Raw genomic sequence first — 20,483 nt, 5'->3', positions numbered from 1 at the left:
AGCGACGCTGTGTCACAACTGTAAATGATGCCATGCCATTCGTCTATTTGAAATAATATAAAATGTCTTCTATATTTTCACCTTGTTGTATTATGCGGCCTCACAGGAGCCAATCTTAGAAATGAATCAGCGTTTCTTCAACTACAATATTATATTAAAACAGCTTTGAGGTTATTACTTGGCCTCATTTCAGTATCTTACAATTTGAATTTGAACAACCATTTATCGTCATCGACCTCTAACTTATGTGAACTGTGTCTTTCATTTATTTTTATGGACTTTGTTGAAACAGTTTATGAAGTTGATTTATCATACATTTCATTTTGTTGGAGAGATGTTTGTCATTGCTCTTGTTGGGAGTTATCATTTTCATTCTGGGAGTCACTCTGTGCTAGATTCACTTCTCTCAGCGTCTCATAACCCTGCAGACCAAAGGTTATCGTTTGATGGCCCCATAAAACATTGTGACTGATCCCCTGCATAAACCATGCAACTTTACAAGCATCATCAGATGTACCCATGAATCAAAATTATTCCCGTGACAAGTAGCGCCAGCCTGATGGGGGTCGTCAGGGGACAGAAACTATTTCTTAGAGGCGCAGATACCTCGCCCCATCAGAGTCCCGTAAATCAGAAAGAGCCTTCAAACTCCTGTTGTGACTGGGCCAAATGTGGTGCAAGACAACCTGACTCTGCTCCTCACCCTCACATGACGCGGTCGCTCATAGGTTTGTTGGATAAGTTCTGTGACCGCCATGTTGAAAAAGAGAATTATGGAAGAGAAAATTAAATATTAAATGACCAACTCTGCGCTTTCTCTCTCATCATATGAATGTGACGAGAAAAAAAATACCCGGAGTTTAAATTGTCTCAGTTCCATGAAGGAACACTTGAGCAGTAAGTGTGCAGCGGCCTCAAACGGTAGATTTTAAATCCCTGACCTGCTCCGTGCAAGCTTTGGTAGTATAGCACCACCTACTGGTGCGGCAACGAACATACGCCGCAACTATTAATTGACTAGTTAAGATCATTTAAAAACAGAACACGAAACACAAGCAGTCCTCAGCATGTTGATGATTATAACTATTTGTCTATCACTATTGTTTGCTTAATGTATTCGAGATCAATTTGAGTTAGATAAAAAGTGTCAAAAATAAAAACTTAAACATAAAAACAATAAACCTATTGACACAGATGAGACATGGTGCAGTTGTCCTCACACTTATTGCCCGATGAAGCTACTATTGACTCATAAATGTAAATTCATGGTATAAATTAAATAATGAAATATCCAGCTCATTTTAAGGGCTTTTGAAATGTTGTTGGATCCTAGTGGGTCACAATACAAAGTTTATTTTAATAGATCTCTTAGGTCTCAGTCTGCCTTCTTCAACGTTCGCTTTTCTGAAAACTCCTTCCTGACCACGCTTACTCAGTCGTGTTGAGGATCAGCGAAATGACTGTTAAGAGTTTCCAATTTTAAATAACATTTGATGCTTGCAGATGCGTGTTGCCATGTTTGTTAGTACATTTATAAGGATTTCAGAATTTGGACAGTGTTTTTGTTTTTCGATGGACCGTTCCTTTTTCTCACTGGTAAGTGATACTAACATAATCGTTGTTAAGCTCTCACAATGATTTGTCTGTGAGTCAGTTCATCGGTGTATCCAGAGAAATGCTTTAATTGAGATTTCCTCTGTGAAGCGGTTTATTTATTTACTAGACATTGTTTTTATTTGATTTTTACAAATTTCGTTATTTAAAGAAAAGACTTAAAATATGTTTTAATAATACCGCCACACATCCATATTGCACTATTCTGGCTAAACTAAAATGCTAATGAAGATCCACTTTGTTTTGTTAGTGAACTCACTGCATTACAAGTACAATATAAATAACAACTACTCAAACAAGTCATTTTTCCGCCTCAAATCCATACTTTATGAAGATTTTATTTTGCCTTTTATTTCTTCTCTTTTGACCTGTTTGTCATCAAACCCTCTAAAGGGCCTCCCTTGTCCGACACTGACGTCCTCCCTTTGTGTCGATGTGGCCCCGTCCCCACACACACACACACACACACACTAGCCACTTGTGGCTTTTCATCACATGTGTCTCCACTGCCTGTCTCCTAATAACAGAGGGTCGCTGCGTCACTCACGTAGGGTGAAGACCACTCGCGGTTATGTTATGTCAGTGTACATCTGCTAGAGCTCTTAGACTGCTGCGTCTCGCGACAGCCTCGGCTCCTGAGCAGAGGTCAAGCCTCACCCGTTGGGATTTAGCCGGGACTTCCACTGAAGGTTGGTTTGCTGTCGACTGTCGACGATTGTCGACTCCTTACAAAGACTCAAGACGTTTATCTGCTGTTCGCATGTATTATGAGGGAGGATTTACAGCTGTGACTGTGAAGGTGCCGAGTGTGGATGTTGTGGGATATTTAGTGCAAGACGGTTCTGTGGCCGGGCTGGAATTCTTCCGCTAATTTGTTGCTTCCTCCTGCGAGGCTCAATGGACTGACTGAGTGGACCATTTGGGCTTGTGTTTGGACTGGCAAGCTGTTTGTTATGAACAAATGGTGCCTAATTGAAGTCGCAACACACTAATGTTCTACATATTCTGAAAAAAACCCAAAACTGTGTGAATTTATTAATAATAGGTCTACTTGTAACATACATTTTAGTTATGTAAAGACTTGTTTTGTTTGGTGAACATGTAAACATTTATGGTAGTTGTTTTAATGTTTTAATAAACGTTAAGTAACATACTGTATAATATAATGTGTTGGGAATCAATGCTAAAAAAAGGTGGTGAAACACTGTTCAGCTGGTTCTGCCTGTAAATAGATTCTTAGCTGTGTAAATAAAATCGCAGAAATGTAGTTGTTGCGATTGCATCTCCGTTAATATTGCGATAATGTAATTCAATATATCAATAGTATGTTTTTATATAACTATTTCTATTATTCACTTCTTCAGAGTTTGAGAAATTTAACAAACGGTGAGTAACTACCGGTTGTTACAAATGTTTGAAAAATTGTTCATATAAATAAAAAACATAGTATATAAATAAAGTATATAAAAACATTAAGTGATTTTGCCTCGTTTGAAGAGCGTTAGCGCTTCAATCCCTTACCCATTGTTTTGAGTAAAATGAAATTCTAATAAGCATTTGCATTATTTGCTAAATACTTAGTTCTTTCAGATGAAAGCTACACTTCACTTGAGTCTTTTATATACTGCCTTAAACTTGATCTTTTTGCTACTTATCATTTATTTTTATTTTAGCATTTTAATATTTGTTTCACTCTTGCTCATTTAGAGCATTTGTGTATTTTCTGATAGACAAAAATGCAACTTTGTTTTTCATATTAGATGTTACAATGTTCACAGTACTTGGTGGCTAAAAACTATTGTACACACATTTTACATGCCATGTTAAACTAGTGGTAGATAAAGCTGTTATCCCAGGGCAGAAATACGTAATAGCTGTTGGCAGTAAACTTCTTTTGTTTTATTTCTAATTTCACTGACAATCGCGTGCATATGGCCACTGCTAAAGCAGAAATAAATTTATATTTGTATTTTATAGCAGAGGTCACCATTGTAGTGCTTTAAAAAATAATGAACATGTTATTGTGTTTGATTTTGTGTCTTTCTTGTTTCACCATTGTTCATTATTGTGAATAATCAGTCATGTGATAAGTGACTTGGGGGAATATCATTTATCATCCATAATATGTATTTTGCTACTGCAGAAGTGTGTGCTAAACTGATGCTAGCGGGTCGGGTCACACGGAAAACTCATTTGTTGCCACCAGACTGTAGAATCTTGATATTAGCGTCTACCATAAGTCGGTTTTGTCATGGCGCGCTGCCGGTTTTTAACCCTGGGAACTGACACGGAGTGGATGTTTTTTGATGTATTTGTGAAATGTTCCGTGGTTGCTACAGATGAATTGCTGTTGCGGAATTTGAATTGTAGTTAGTGTAGCTTGCGTTGCGAAAAAGGTTAGTTCATGACAATTACTGCTTAATTTCAATTCACTGTCAAAATAATAATTCTAATTTAAAAATATCTGAATGTACTCTACACTCACCAGGAGTCATTAGAGTGACACGTGGTCACAAACACTCTTAATGTGACTTCATGTCAACACCTGTTTGCTGTTAACACACACAATAGAACGTGTGTCCTTACAGGAAGATCTGAAGTGTTGCTGAGCCCTTATTAGTCAGTCAGGTCAGAACACCGAGGTGATGGGAGAGGGCGACTCCTGTATTTATAGCTTTGAGTCATGAGCTGGGATGGTGAAAGTGTATATCTACCCATCTGCATGCATGCTGCTGTTCGACAATTGTCCAAAGTCAAACACTTTGATTTGGTCTTTGCGCAGATATTGGGCATTACTTACTCATCATGTCAACATATTTTTCTCATGTTCTTTTATAGATGAGATAAAAATGTGTCCTTCATGTTTTGCACGATCCATTTCAGTTGAATAAAGATATTATTTTAAACCAAAAAAATTGCTCTAGCTCATGGTCAACCGTTGTCCAGTGAACTGAAACGAAAAACTGATATGCAGGAGGAACCCTTAATCCCTTTAATTCCATTTATTCCCAATGCATTTGCATGTGTCCAGCGCTTCTTCCACCCACAGCACAATGCAAATATTATACAAAAATGACTGGCAACTGTACGAGTGTTTTCAGAATCAACTTTAAAATAAATAATGAGAAGGATCGGCTCTGATCCGACCTGCACGTCTCAGTGATTGTGTTTAAGTCTAAATTAATGTTATCTAAAACAGGAAAGACTTGAATCCTTTCATTGAAAATGCAAGAGTAATATATAAAGGATTGCTTATACAATTACATTTGTTTCTTTGCACAGTGGATGAAATAAGTTGCATGTATTCTTGTCCTTTGCTGAAAAACTCAAAATACATGGAGTGAAACCTGATTACTGAGAATGGCGCTCAATATTTTAGCCACAGCTGTCACTTACTGCTGGAGCTGTTTTTCACTTTCCTTACCTTGTTTATGGAGACGTGTGAAATTTAGAGGCTTTTTAACGTTGTGAACAAAGAAACACAACAAAACTCAACTCCACATGATCTAGCTTTAAGTGGCATGGCTACACATCAGATTAGGGAACATATATTACCAAACACTACTTAATGTTGTCTACAGTTTGCACTGGAATGGTCACCGAAGGTTAAAAAATTATTACAGACCATTAACTCTAAACAAGCTTGTAATTGGTTTAATAGTTAACATGTTTCCTCAGCTAAAGTGTCCACAATCTACAGTCACAGTCTATTTCTGGCTCATCAAAACTTTTTCTTTGTTCTCAAAACTACACTACTCTTCTTGCTACCATTTGCTTTGCATTTTTTTATGTCAGTAATTGTATGTTTTGTAGAAAAAATGCTGCGTTAAAAAATGTAGCAGATTGAGTCAGATAACAAAGTTGTGGTTCTGCCCAAAAGAAAAAAAAAGTTGAATGTTGAAATTTGTTGTTTGTTGGAATGCTCTTGACTTAATAGGAAATGTTGGGTGTTGATTCATATGGACATCATGGGGCACTTAAGAGAAGCGTTATGTTGCTCATAAAAATAATGAAGCCACAAAGAAGGACGTTTAGATAAGCTTGGGCTCATATTAACCTCTTCGGTCCCCGTGTCCACATATGTGCAGATTACATTTTTGTCTTACCCTGCCATAATATGTTTTTAATGTTGATCAACTCGCCACATTTAGGGACATCAGCTTGTTGTGATGCAACAACATCAGAGCCGTTTCAGTGAGAAAAAAACAAGGAAGGAACGCAAACACATACAAAGACACTCGGGCACCAACTCCTGAATGAAAACAGACAAGGATAGAATTTTCTGTTCAAGTTTTGACAATTAATCTTTTGTGCATACAATATTTATAATTAACTGTCCAACTTCATGTGACTTGGAAATCTGGCATATATTAAGAATTATTCTTGATAACAGCATTATGAATAATAATTGTCCACAAAGGACATTTTTCTTTGCCAAAACTACTTGACTCCTTCTTTGCAATTCCTATCTTACATTGAAAAAATCAAAACTCAAGAGAGGCTTGGGTCTTAAGAACTTTACCTCTTAGGTTCTAGCGGAGGTTGCAATAGAACTGAAAGCTTTGCTATTAATTCCCATTTAACACAAGCCAGAATGTCCTTAGCAAGCCATCCCTAGTTGAAATTGGTGTTATACTACTTGATGTGACACTCTCTTAGCAAGGCAACGCACCTTTCTGAGAGCCAGCAGCGTTGAACAAGGGAGTGACCATTTGACACAGGATTTTAGTGCATAAATGTTGCAACCTAAATCATTCAGGAACGAAGACGTTAGAAGTCATTCTCAGCCCTGCACACATGAGCGCTAAAGACCCTTTAAACATAACACTGTCGACAGACAGCCACTGGGTCTGTTGGTCCAGTCTAATTGGCAAATCATTTTGCAGTTAGCAAGCGGGAGCTGTGGCACGATAGGGCGCTGTCAGGTGCTTCACATAGTTGATATGATGAATAGTTGAGTTGGACTAAGTTTAGATGGCATGTGAGAGCATTCATCAGAAATTGAAAGGATTGGCCAGTCAAATGAGGTTACAGCACTGCGACACCCTGTTGGTTACAGGAGCTGATCCTCAGCAAAGCAGAACCTTTGGAAAGAGCGCTTACGCTGCTAACCGCTTGATACTTGAACCAGACAAGATATATTTAATGAAAGCATGTACGTCCTGTTCCATGTACATCGTGTAAGCTGACAAGTAATAATTCAGTGACGAAGATAAAGCTTATCTACAGAATACCTGCCTTTGCTGGAGTTATGGCTCTGTCCTCTTTACATCCACAAGTTAAACCCTTTGCTAGAATAATGGAGTCACATGAATGATGTCATACTTAATGGGAAGAACATAATTCCCAACAGCTGCCTCACATACATTAATTCTTCCTTGACAATTTTTGAATTATGCCTCAACACCTGTTCACAAAAAAGACGCAGCCGCCACATTCTTCTCCCAATATGTTAGTAATCTCTCACAGCAGTAATCCAACTATGTAAATCTAAACATGTATGCTGATAACTAACTATTGTCGTGATCATTTAATCTGCAAATATACTAAACACAATAGTTGTAGGTCAAACGTATGTACTCGAACAAGGTTGTGTTGAAATACTAGAGTACTTTTGATCTGTGCAGTTTTCAATGCTCATCATTATCTCTTTCAGCAGAATATATAGTGTATTAGATTACTGATCGGTTTCCCTCTCTCCTTTCCTTCCAATTCAGTGGGCTCCCATCTGACGGCATCAATAAAAAGGGGCTCCAGGTTGGTGGCCAGCTGTCCGCTGGTGTTCCGTTGGGGCCTCAGCAGCAGAACCAGCAGCTACTTCTGACTCCCGCCAGCCTCCAGCTTGCTCAACTCCAGGCACAACTTACACTCCATCGCCTTAAACTGGCGCAGGGGGGCAACACTGCAGCCGCTGCCAACGTTCTCAATCAGGTTCTCTCCAATGTGGCCATGTCTCAGCCGCTGTTCAATCACCTCCGGACTTCCACAATGCTTGGGAACCATCAAGGTGCCCTCCCAACTGGAGTGCTGGGGTTTCCCTCTTCGAATTCAGCTTTAGGAGCCTTGGGATCTGGAGGATTTAACCAAAGCCCTGGGAACGTCAGACTGAACCACAATGGTGGAGGGACACAAGTCAGTCAACAGGTAGCAGATTTTCCCAAAAAATCAGGGCTGACTTACAACTCTGACACAGACCGGCGCCTCCAGTATGAAGCTCCGGCTGCAAAGGATGGACTCCTCTCAGCGTCTAACAATCAGGCAAAACACTTGAACAGTGTGGGATTTAAACAAGATTTCTACGGCCAAGACTTTACCAGACCGCAGACTGGTTTCCGTGTCGGTGAGCAGAACACAAATCTCTACAACTCAGTGGCACAAGCCGAGCAGTGGAAAGAACCTGCTCAGTCTGGAGCGATGGACATGGTGCCTGAAGCAGCATCTGTGTGGAAGGCAGCTGGACAGCCTTTGCGGCCCAGAGCTGATTTGTATAACCCAGAGGAACCAACCTCTGACCTCAAGTTTAATCCCAAGGGTGGGGTTCCTTCTTTTAGCTCAATCAGCAGACCCGGTTTTAGCAGCTACCAGCCCATACATGGAGGTGAAGAAACCATGTGTTCAGGTAGTAAGACGCTTCTGCCTCACCAAGTCAACGACTACCATGCGGTCATCCCCACTCAACTCCCACACCAATGTAGCATCTGTGACAAAAAAGTTTACAACCTCAAGGTGAATAACAAGTTCAAATAATTCACACCAACCTGAACTGCAGTCATTTAGATTTTTGTTTTTAGGATTGGGACCAGCATGTGAAGGGAAAGCTTCACCTTCAGAACCAGCTCCTGTACACGAGCGAAAGGTGAGATTCTCACATTGCTTTTTCGCCACATCTTCAAGAAGTCATTAAAACTGAGGTGGGCTGTGCTTTGTGCACGGACTGAAAAATCCGTAGAGTGCATTTGACATTATAATTGTGTGTGAGCTTTGGTTTAGCTTCCTGAAGCGGTTGCTCTCCATGCACCCGTCATTCAGTGAAGTAGTTCTTTTCCCTTACAGTAATGTGAAAAAGCTAAGCGGGTTATCAGAGGCAGACTTTTTAGTAGGTCATTTCTGCTTTGACAAATGTGTTTTCCACTTCTGTCATGCACCTGTAATTCTATCTCAGCGTTCTTTCATCATGGGAGGTCCGGATTTCCACCATGATGCTAGTTTCTTTGCTGCTGAAATCATCAAATGGTTTCAAGGATCTTAAAGAGCTGCTTTCTTGTCAAGACAGTGTGTTATTTACATTTGCGATGACCCATATCTTCCTGCCCTTGCATTATATGTGGTATGATGCGCTCACCAGAATACGCCGTTAATCGGTAGCCTGTTAAAGTGGTTGAAAGAAGTTTATCTTGCTTTTCACTTGCTCTATATACAGCTGGCTTGTATGAATATAATCTCTGTCACAAGATATTGAAGTGAGCTGCAGCTAAAATCAGACTTCTGTGATTGTTGCAGCTCGTCGGTGTCATCAGCCGGAGCTACTCACTTCACAGTTGGCCGGACCTCCGATGTCAGTCACTGCACGGGCGGAACTAACTCCATGATCTACTCTGCTGCAAGTCAAGTCACTCTGTCAAGTCAAGGTAGGAAAAATTCATCGGTTTTTCATATAATATGCTGAATTTGTTTTAGCTGAATTATTAGTAATTGTTTATGTATTTTTTATCTATTATTGATATTTAATGTCTCAATCAATAATTCAATGTCATAAATAAATTCATTAGTTATTTTGTCATAATTTGATTTACTCCTGGCATGTTTGAACTTCTCTGCATCTGTAAAGATTATGTTGCCACGCAGTTGGCAGTTTGACCAATGCTGTGCTAATGACTCGAGTGTTTTTCTTCAGAGCTATTGACTCTTTAACGTTAGTCGTCAACGGTCTGCCTTCACAGATGCATCCTCAGGAGCCAGCGCTGCATATTTGCCAGCAGCAGCCATGAACACATATCCACTGTCAAACACAGGATTTGCAGCACACCAGCCAGAGTCAAAGGTCAGGCTAACATTGTTTTTGAGTTACGCATTTCGAGGTACAATAGACTCAGCATCTATCTGAATATATAAACATCCTTATTATTATCTGTTAAATAGTCAGTAATAGTGAAGTATTGCGGTATGGCAGCTCATTCATTTAGTTCCTTTTCATTCAATGGGGGGTTTGCTACTTGAACTGCTGCCTCGGTTGGAATACCTGACCAAATTTGTTGGTTGCTGACTGGAGTTTGAAAAACAGCAGCTGCTGATGGACCTCCCAAGCTACGACAAGTGTCTGGGAAAGTAGCATAGTGTTAATGATGAGGGAGGTGAAATGGAATTAGCCCCTGCAAAGCTAAGGAAAGCTTGTGCTGCACCAGCTTTCAACAGTTTCTGTACAGCTCCAGACGTGCTGCCGCAGCACTATGTTTCTGAAAATCACTGCTTTATTCAGCACAACTAGGTGCTACTACTGTAAGTGCCTGTGTGCCGGGGGTGTTATATGGCACCGCCTCGCTTAGTTTTTATTAAAGTCTAAACTCATTTCATTTCAATCTTTGTTTACGTCAGCTTAATGTTATTTATTTACCAGACACGCCTGTTGAAGCATAACAGGTGTGGGATTTTTTACTACAGTTTAGATGCCGTCAGTTGGCCAAAGATCACGCTCACTCACACGGACGTGTAATGTTTTTTTCTTGCGAGTGATATTACGTTGCACAAGTGTTGACAACCAGTTAAGGAGTATTTCCAGCCAAATGAACAGAGAATCTAATATGACTGCATTACATCAAACAAGGAAGTAATAGAATTTTATTACAGTTCCAGTGAATGTCTAAGAGGACTTCAATTGAAATGTGGGACGAATAGTATGTACTTGCCATTATTTCAGAGAATGGTGTCAATAATGCCCAACAAAACGGTAGACAGTTTCACGGTAGCTCGGTGAGAAAACAGCCCTCACATATAAACACCAGATTATTGCTTAATGCCGTCAGAAGCACTAACATAAGGACCAGTATAACGGAGGCCGAGACTACAGCAGTCTAAAATTTCAGACTGGTTAGAGGCTGGTAAAATGATCTGAGTGTGAGTATCTGTTTAGGAACGTAGAGGGAGACTGTGAAACCAGACTTGCCATCTCCCTGGATCCACCAACATGGATCCTGCTTTGTACAAATAAACAGACACGTTCTTTGGAGGTGTGAGTCTATAGCGTGTCAGTGAAAACAAGAAAGTGTGGTTTGAAATATTTCTTTTCCAGTTAACCACTTGATACCAGTGCAGCTAGTGAACTGGTGTATGAAGCTTTCGTCTGAACTGAACATGTGGCACAATGCCACCACTTCTTTGAATGCAGAGAGGCAGTGGAACTTTTTGTTTCATATATAAATGGTATACAAGAGGCTCCCAGTTGTAATTGAACAATGATGACACCTACAAGAAACCCAACTGAAATTTGGAAAAAGTTCTTCTGTAAGTCAAAATCATGTATTGGTCTTTATGAAGGTCAGTGAGCCTGCTTTGTTGCCTGCCAGTCAATGATAGGACCAGCTGAGATGTTGTGTGAATGCATCTAGTGAGATCAACATCTGTTGCTGCTGTTGTGAGACTTTTTTTTGGAAGAATGTAGTGCGGCAGGCAGCATTTTTTCCAAGGCAACAGAGCTGCATGTGTTGGTCTGATTTATGGACACCCACATGAGAAAACAGATTTTGACTACTTATCTAAGAGAACCAACACTGATCCAGAGTCTCTGTGACTACAAATGTGATTATTGAGAGTTTTACGCTGCTGTGTTTAGCCGTCAGTCATGTTATAACTCTATGTAACAAACAAAGTGGTTTCTGCGTCATTTACAACTTTGTAGTGACATCGCTCTTTCAATTCACACATGTTGAAACGTCGTTTATCAGAACACGTTGCAACCTCATAAATCTGAACCCAGCTTATGCCGGCCGTGTAAAGGGAGATGGGAAAGTCAAAAACGTGGCAGTGAAGGCTCCGGCGAGGTGCTAACTTGCACCTACTTGGTAACAAATGCACACTCTTTGATCCCTTCTGGAAACAGCTTATGAATGCAGGGACCAGTCTTTTGGCTCCTTTTGTTTGTGTCTTGACCTGATGTGTCCGTGTTCACACCCCTGCTTTTGATTCACTGACACTGCTACTGAATTGCTGTTTGGCGCTTCCTGTTTAGGGACTCTTCGAAGTTTCTTTCAACTCCATCTCCTAGTCATCAGTCTTGGTTCAGTACCATCAAACCCTGCATGCTTTAGATGTGTCATGCTGAATGGAGTCAGAGTCCATAGTTCTTTTCAGGGACTTAAAGAAATAATCTGGAATATATTTGTGTATTGTGCAGTCTCAACAGCATGGCTGCAGACTTGTGGATGCTCGGTACTCAGTTCTTCATGTGTACGCTTTGAACATATGGGCATTTTTTTAGGAGCAAGACATGCTCTTTTCTTTTCAGTTGCCGCACATCAAGCCTCGTGCAAAGTGTGTTAGAAATAGAAGACAATTCACAGGTCAGACAGCAGTGAGTGAGGGGAGTGACAAGCAAACAATTCTGTTCTGCCTGATACTCCAAGAACATAAACAGCCTATTCTTGGATCTGTTTATTGAGCCCAACCTGGATTGACCTTCATATATTCTGGTGGTGGCACATGCAGTGGCATCATGCTGTTAGATAGAATTATCACTTCTGCGTCTGTGGCTGTTTATTTCGGTTTGCCTGCCAGAAACCATTTAGCTGTCGCAACAAATATTCCGGGATGCTCTGTCAAGATATGAGGTTTCCGTCAGGTTTAATCAATATTGATCTTTTACGCCATTAGTACGTACAAATGGATTACAGCGTACTACTGTAGCAACTTTACAGCTACTAGCCTGGCTGTGAATGTTAGCGTTGCGGTTTATAAGGAAGTTACTGATTAATAAAACAAAGACGTTGCCTGCTGGGTCAAGATCAACTTGGGCTGTAGTCAGTGGCACACATGGAACTGTCTGTCAAGCTTATCTGTCTCAAAGACTTAAAGAGGACAGACACTGAATGCATGACTTGTAATACAATAATATGAGAATTCTTCTGCACTTGAGTTGAAATCATGGCACTTAAAGCAGGGGCTTGTTCCCTGTTTTTCCAACACATTTATGCACATACCTCACTATCCTAATTCGTAAAATCAGTTTATTTCATTCTCACGTCAGATGTACAGCAACAATTATAATGGAAGGGAGAAGTATAAATATTCTTATTTGTTGTCTTTTCCCAGACAGTTAATCCAGTCCATTTTTATTTCCAGAGTCCTTCAAGTGAACTTAAGTGAAGATTGTTAGAGACAGCCAGCGCACAACTGCTGATAACTTGAAAAATATGAGTGAATTCATTTGTGATTTTGATCATGTTGATGCACTGTTTTGTCCAGACAGTCATTACTCCTCATGGATGTTCGTATTCCTTTGATTATGCAGGTTCTCCTTCTTCAGGAGTTCAGGAGGTTCGCACTTTGCCATCTTATAAGTGAACTCTGATCTTCATAAAAATAAAATACTGTAAAAAAAAACAAGAACAAAATAGGGGCCAATAGCAGTCACCCGACATGATAAGGGGCCAGTTCTGGCACTATATGAATCTTCCAGCCGGTTTCTTAGCTAAAGAAGGACCTTGAGGCAAAGCTGGGACCAGATGGACGCCTCTCTTCACTCTCTCATCTGGGGTGACTGGCTCCTTACTGGACTCCTAGCACCTCAACCTTATTTCTTTTTTTTCTCACTTTTTTTTATTCAACATATACGAGAGCAATATACAAATGGGAAAAAAAATCTTACATTTTTCTCCCCTAAAATAAAACAAAACATATTAACAAAATGATCCCCACAAAAAAACACACACAAAAGGAGACACAACAAAACATAAACCGCTAACAAACAAAAATACAAAAAATCCGTAGTGATAAAAAAACTAAGGACAACTCAAGATATCAGCAACTAGAAATTTAAACTAATCCAGTATAAAAGTAAAGGAGAGTCTTTCTTGTATGTTGAAAAATGAGCCCACTCGACCTTATTTCTAAATACAACACTGTGCACTCAGTACTTCACTGGGACCTGGGTAAAGCGTCACTCGTGTCTGTGGGTTGCCAGTTAACAAGTCTGCAAATCCGAAAAAGAAACTTTCATGATCACCAGTGCACCGCTGCCAGGCTGCTATTAATAGCCAGCAAGAGCTATGTGTGGTGGTGTCACACTGATGTCCTGCAGACAAGTCTCCTACTCTGACTTCTGGCCAAATTGATAAAACGCTTCACATTAATAACAAGACTGATGTTTCTATTTTTATAACCATAGTCATAAGTGATACTCATCAGCTGGTTGTGTTCTTCATGGTATCCAGTATAAACACAGTCACAGTATGTTCATGTGTTGCGTGAATGTCTGTCTTTATGTTTGTTATACTGTTTATTTTATTGTATTCCAACAGGTATTTCCACCCAGAAAAGCTACAGCAGGGCGGGTCGTTCACATCTGCAACCTCCCTGAAGGAAGCTGTACGGAAAACGATGTCATTAACTTGGGACTCCCTTTTGGAAAAGTCACCAAATACATCCTAATGCGATCCACGCATCAGGTAGAGCACAGTGGCTGTTATTTCCCATACACATAAACAACTATACAAAACTGTTGTCAAACATTTTTTTCTAGAGCCTTTTACTCGTGTCTAGTTAGGTGTTGCAGAAAATTATGATGGGAAAATATTATTTTTAAAACCTGAAAGGGCTAGCAAAATAAGGAAAGTGAAATACAAAACAAGGGAGGGTCTCAAGAGTTTACAGTGGAAGCCAGGCCATACTTTTCATATGGATTTGCTTCTTAATGGCTGAACATCTTTGGTTGGGATTCAACTGTCACATATATAGAATGTGATGTTTCACAAGGCCATATAGCTGAATCAAATAGAGAGAAATAGGACAGCTCTATAAGAGCTTCCATGTCTCTCTGACTCCCAAGAAATCAGTCACTACTACTACTACTACTACTACTACTACTACGATGCTTTGGATTGTCAAACTGTGCATGTTGTGGGTCTAAATCCATCTAAGATCCATTCCCATATTATTATTTAGAGATCTTGAAAATCTCTCAACTCTATTTGAAAGGCCTACTTCAGATGAGTTTATGTAAATCTGTTTAAATCAGCACTGTGATGTTTAGTAATTCATAATAATGATAATTAATTTAGCCATATTGTTGAGCTTGACGTGACCAGTGGTTTCGTTAACTCTGTATTTCCAATAGGCGTTCCTGGAGCTGTCCTACGTTGAAGCAGCGCAGGCCATGGTTCAGTACTACCAACTCACCCCAGCCATGATAAACAATCAGAAACTTCTGATCCGAATGTCTAAAAGGTACAAAGAGCTGCAGCTGAAGGTAAGGTGGAGACAGAAAAGAGAGAGAGAGAGTCTGGTTTTCTTTTACTCTTTCATCCAAAAAACTTGAATTTCTCTCCTCTAGAAACCAGGAAAGGATGTTCAGACCATTATACAGGACATTGCCTCCCAGCGGGATAGAGAGGAAATGCAAGAACTTGAGCAGTAAGACAAATTTAATAGCTCCACAATGGGAAGTGACTCATAAGAGTAACTTAACACCAGGCTGATCTGCGGTGTTTTGCTGCCCTCTCTGGTTAAGCACAAATTGTGGTCTCATTTGTGCTGTGATACACTCAAACCGCTGTGGGTATGCTTGCCCTTTTGGAGTAAACCTGTTCGACATTTAAACCAGGTAAGATGTCACACCACTTGAGGGTCAGCAAAGACTGAATCAGTGGGTGTTAAGTTGTTCTTCCCTTGGATGTGAAGTGTGTTTCTTTAAAGGTCGTGATGTAACTCTCGTGTGTTCTTTCTCCAGCTACATGCCAGAAAGAGCTCGTTCCCGAAGCCCAGTTTGCCGCTCCTTGAGTCCTCATTCACATAGCCCCAGTTTTACCTCATGTAGTTCCGTGCACAGCCCTCAGGGGGTGCCACCCAGGGGTCAGGAAAGATGCAGCAATGGTACAGGCCCTGGCAGAAACTCCTGGGATCGATCTGTGCACATGAGACGGGCAGATGAGGACAAGGAGAGGGTTGAGCCCTGGAGGAACGGCAGCGGTGTGGATGATGATCGGCCGAACGGACGAGCGAGTGAACGTAGGAAGGCGTACTCTGAGTTTACAAGAACTGCTGATGAACGTGGGGGAGATGACGGGGTGAGAGGGAACAGAGACTGGTATCCACGAAGCAGCCCTCAGGATTACTCATACAGGAGAATGGATGATGGTTTCCCATTGAAGGAACCGATGTACAAGTCAGACAAGCCAAGCAGGCAGTCCTACCAGAGACATGACAGCAAGTCACGCAGGAAGGATGACCACCACAGCTCCAGGTCCAGGCAGTTTGAGACGACTGATGAGAACCTTGGCCTGTCGCCTGAAGAGAAGAGCTCGCCCAGCAGAAGTCGAAGCAAAAGATCAGGCAGGAAGCTCAGCCCCTCAGAGAAGCATGACACTGGAAAGAATGTGAGTGACAAATCCTCTATCTTCATGCTGGTGTTTATATCCATGTTTAGTTGCTAAGCAAGTTTTCTTTCAGGATCGACAGTCAAAAGAGAAATCCACTTCGCCTCATAAGAACAATAAGATAAGTGGGATGAGTGACTCTGCTAAGCAAAAAGTTGTGGTAAGTGAAAACATGAAAATGAGTATCAACAGGGCGGATAGAACCATTTTTATATTGTCAAATTTTAAACCCACCAGGAGAAGGAGCAGGACAGTGGAGAGAACACAGATGAAGAATGTTGGTATCCTAAAAACATGGAGGAACTGGTCACCGTGGATGAAGTGGGGGGAGAAGAGGATTCCATAATTGAACCAGACCTGCCCGAGCTGGACGAGCTAGCCTGCTGCCCCAAGGAGTCCGCTGAGGAAAACATTGTCACCGAGCCGCCAATCCCTCCCACGTCCAATTCTGAGATGCAAGACGTGTCCAGTCAAAAGCTTGAGACCGAGGAGCCATGTGTGGATTCTCCAAATCAGACGGACATGCCTGAGAACATTGTCGGAGTTCTGTCTGAGGCAACGTGTGCAGAAGAAAAAGTCATTCATGAACCATCAAATACGAACCTCAGTAACTTCCCCGGTGATGAGTTCAAGACAGCACTGGAGGAAACTTGTCTTCCTGATAAAGTGACCGACTGTGAGTCACTGGAGGAGACGACCGAAAAGCGGAGTGCACCAGAAGACATCAAGACACCCAGTGCTGAGCAAGTCACTGAGCCTGTCCCTAATGGGACACAACACAAGGAGCTAGTTATTACACAAGGTAAGTTCTGTACGCTATAGGCTACTGCTAAATGAAGACACCTAACTAGTGTCTTGCCATGCAATACTCTATTGCCGATCATGGAGTTCATAACAGTGTCATGTTCCATCAGATTAAGGTGACAATATTTTAGCACTGTTGACAAACCTTCACTGTGAAAATGTATTGCTGTAGCATGTTGCTCAGTGTGACACTAAACATAAAGGTCACTCCAAATGACTTGTACACCTTTGTTCCTCCTTTGTTCAGTATTAAAATGTGGATCAACATTTCCATTTTCTCCTGTTTTTTCAGATATAGAGGCTCACACCTCATCCAATGAGCAAGACAAGGCTGTGAGTGAGCTCAGCATCCCCCTGGGTAAGCTCTGTTCCTGCGGACTGTTAGTTAGGTTCTGTATTATCATTGTTGTTATGCAGCCATTCACGATGATTCACTGTGTATCCCGGCAACACTAAGCTCCCTCCAGATGTTGTGGTAACCCAACAGACGAGATGTCAGGGGCCCGGGACCTGTGATCTGAGCACTAAGGACAAGGTGTTATTAAGAGCCCCACTAATAAGGACACTGACAGTCTGATGCATTAGCGTGGTAATTGGCTGAAATGCTCTGCCACATGCTGACCTATATCTATGAGCAGGTTGTGAAACGCACCCCAGAGAGGAGAGTATTTATATTATCATTAGAGCTGGAATCATGTGACCCAGCACATGGTGCGGGACCTGTTGCATGGGGCCTTATGTAAGAAGCAGAGCAGAGCTGGGAAACCGTCGACCTTACGTCAGTGCATCTGGCTATTGCTGATGGCTGTGGATTCATACATTGAAAGTTCAAAGCACATGAGGTCTGTAGGTTTGAGAGAAGAGGGAGCAGAGGACAGGGTGAGATGGAGGAAGATGATCCGCTGTGGCCACCCCTGAAGGGAGAAGCCGAAAGGAAAAGAAGAAGCTTGTTACCATTTCATTCCTATTTGGTCTAGAAGGTCTCAATCATCTGGATGTTTCCGACTGGGACGGAAAAAAAAAGTTCTGTGTTCTGTAAAACACCTGTGTGTTGCCATTGCTCTGTATTTAAATATGGCATGAGGTTTAAAGTGTTAGCTACTGAGGATTTACAGTACGACTCAAGTATCGTTCAGCATCTGATTGGCTGTTGCCTTAAAGTCCCCTCTTGTGGAGGTCAAAACACAATGTCCAGGCTTGCAGTTCTATCTCATACAAAAACTCCCTAGTCAAGTCACAGAGAGGAGAACACCTGTTTCCAGAGGATGTAAAAGGTTTGAAGAGAACAGTTTTCTGTTACATGGATGTGTGAATTTGCTTGTTGAAAGCGCTGCTTCCTTTGACCGGGTGTGTCACACAAAAGGGTGAAAAAAGGTGTTGTTGCCTCAGGGATGCTCAATTACTAAACAATTTATTACCACTTGGACAGTATATTTTATGTTAGGATGAGAGCTAAGGTTACAACATAAACAACTTTTTAACCATATTTTGTGAAGAGGCTTAGTGTAAAGTTTTGTCAAGTCCTCCATATCACTGAAGTAATGGTTTAGGGGACGAGCAGCAGCTCTTTAATACTGAAACAACCTTAGGGATCAAATTCATGATTTTGATCAGCATAGGCCTTTGCTGTAGGTTGTAGTTTTAACTTCTGCTACTAGATTTATTGTATTCTCATCGCTGTTTAACCAGTGATGGGGAAGTCAATTAATGACAACCAGCTATTAAATTGTATTCAAATATTGCTGTTTTCATTTTAGCTGCTGAAATACACAGTATTTACTAAACTATTCAGTGTTGTAGAACTTATGTATATATCATCTTACAAACACAACTATTTTGAAGTAAAATGTATTTTTAAGATATAAAAAAGAGAAAATGACAGTATTGCAGTGTTGTTACTGCACTCTCTAAATTTGTGACATTTGGTTTTAATGTGCCGAAAACAGGAGTGGAGTTTGTGGTCCCAAGTTCTGGATTCTACTGCAAACTCTGTGGGCTCTTCTACACCAGCGAAGAGACGGCGAAGTCGGCTCACTGCCGCAGCACCATACACTACATGAACTTACAGGTACACAACCCTCAGTGACGCTGCTGCTGAATGGAAGCATTTCTTTTGTTCAAAGACAAACTCCGACTTTTCCAGGCGTGTGTAAGTTTGTTGTAAGTGCAGCGGACCAGCCGAGCATGTCACAGGTGCACTTGACGAACAATGTGTAAAATGTGCGCACACATAGCGAACACACTTGATGTGTATTTGGTTTCTGATTATTGGCCACTCAGCATCAGGCCATCTTGCGTTTCTTTCTGGACCAGCTGCTCAGCTGGGAGAAGACCAACATTTCACATATTACATTCCACTCTGACAAAATGCCCAAAGCAGTTGTGCTGTCTGTCAAAGCTGTGCATTAATTTGGACAACTGTGAATGCATTTGTCATTGTTTCAGTCTGTTTATCCATCAAGCTGTGACTGTGTCTGTAACGTGTATTTTTCTCCGACTCTCTTCTCAGAAATACTTGTCCCAGCTGGCTCAGCAAAGTCTGATGATGGAACTGAGCAAACCTGCGGTGACACATTGACCTCCTCCCTTTGATGTTACCAAAAAGTGTGCGTGATCGTCCACAGGAACAAATAATGTGACGTGTCAAAACTTGACTTTTTGCATTTAGTTTTTTTAAGTAAAGAAATGCTGACGTCTCTGTGAAGTACTTTGATGCTGTATAAAAGCATTTCTTCTTTTAATTACAACTGTCAGAATAAAGCTGTCATTTCAATTTAAGGGTGATTTTCAATGTTTCATAATTACTGAAATACCCATTAAGTCAATACGCCTAAATGCAAAGGTTAATTTAATGAATTAGTGTGGGTTTTTATTGATTTTATTTCTCAGTAAAAATGGCTGAGCTGATTCTCAGGAAATACGTGTTTCTCTAGCAGATTGAACTATTTATTGATGAGTATTTAAACTATTCTGTGTTTTTACATTCACACGACCCTGTGACTGTTTGCACTGCATTCAATTCAAAGTCAGGTAAATTCATTTCATCGACTGATACAGAAGTTGAGGGTCATTCACAAATCATCTCAATTATTTGCCAGCACATGTAATACCTTAATTTGGAGACCTCCAGCTGGACCACATTTTGTAACATGAAGGGTTTCTTTGCTGTTCCTTTTTGAAGAGATGCTGAATAACTGACTTTTGATATACTGTGAATATTGTTGATTTTTGTCTTGCAATGTGAATAAACATTTCAAAAACAAGTTGGCGTCGATTGCCTCTTTCTTGCTGCTAAACTGAAAGACAGCTCATTTGTATTACGATATTTTTTTTTAATGTGTGCTGTGGAACTAATGCATTTGACATGAAAGCAAAACTTACTTCGATGCAAAACGCGCTGTTCCAAATACCGCCGCTAGGACACGGATTTGCAAATGGAACCACAGAATGTACCAGAAGAAGCTGCCACTCTGGATTCTGATT

General features: G+C 40.9%; 1 protein-coding gene across 2 annotated transcripts in view; it reads left to right on the top strand.

The window, feature by feature from the left end:
- Nucleotides 1-20,191, top strand: part of LOC128754309 (RNA-binding protein 20-like) — a 37,201-nt gene extending 17,010 nt beyond the window's left edge. The window contains exons 1-14 of one of the 2 annotated variants that reach the window (XM_053856832.1): nt 2,214-2,303; nt 7,332-8,340; nt 8,406-8,470; nt 9,115-9,242; nt 9,555-9,655; nt 14,124-14,270; nt 14,939-15,070; nt 15,155-15,234; nt 15,551-16,196; nt 16,270-16,356; nt 16,434-16,998; nt 17,293-17,358; nt 18,947-19,068; nt 19,510-20,191. In XM_053856832.1, the coding sequence (XP_053712807.1) occupies nt 7,564-8,340; nt 8,406-8,470; nt 9,115-9,242; nt 9,555-9,655; nt 14,124-14,270; nt 14,939-15,070; nt 15,155-15,234; nt 15,551-16,196; nt 16,270-16,356; nt 16,434-16,998; nt 17,293-17,358; nt 18,947-19,068; nt 19,510-19,578 (2,985 nt within the window). In that variant the 5' untranslated portion in view covers nt 2,214-2,303; nt 7,332-7,563 and the 3' untranslated portion in view covers nt 19,579-20,191. Of the gene's footprint in view, nt 1-2,213; nt 2,304-7,331; nt 8,341-8,405; nt 8,471-9,114; nt 9,243-9,554; nt 9,656-14,123; nt 14,271-14,938; nt 15,071-15,154; nt 15,235-15,550; nt 16,197-16,269; nt 16,357-16,433; nt 16,999-17,292; nt 17,359-18,946; nt 19,069-19,509 lie in introns of those variants that run through there. The other variant, XM_053856831.1, reaches the window with a different exon arrangement.
- The last annotated feature ends 292 nt before the right edge of the window (nt 20,192-20,483 follow it).

Source organism: Synchiropus splendidus, chromosome 2, assembly GCF_027744825.2.
Source record: "Synchiropus splendidus isolate RoL2022-P1 chromosome 2, RoL_Sspl_1.0, whole genome shotgun sequence".
Classification (NCBI taxonomy): domain Eukaryota; kingdom Metazoa; phylum Chordata; class Actinopteri; order Syngnathiformes; family Callionymidae; genus Synchiropus; species Synchiropus splendidus.
The sequence above is the reverse complement of the archived record's forward strand: the minus strand, read 5'-3'. Positions and strand labels throughout refer to the sequence as shown.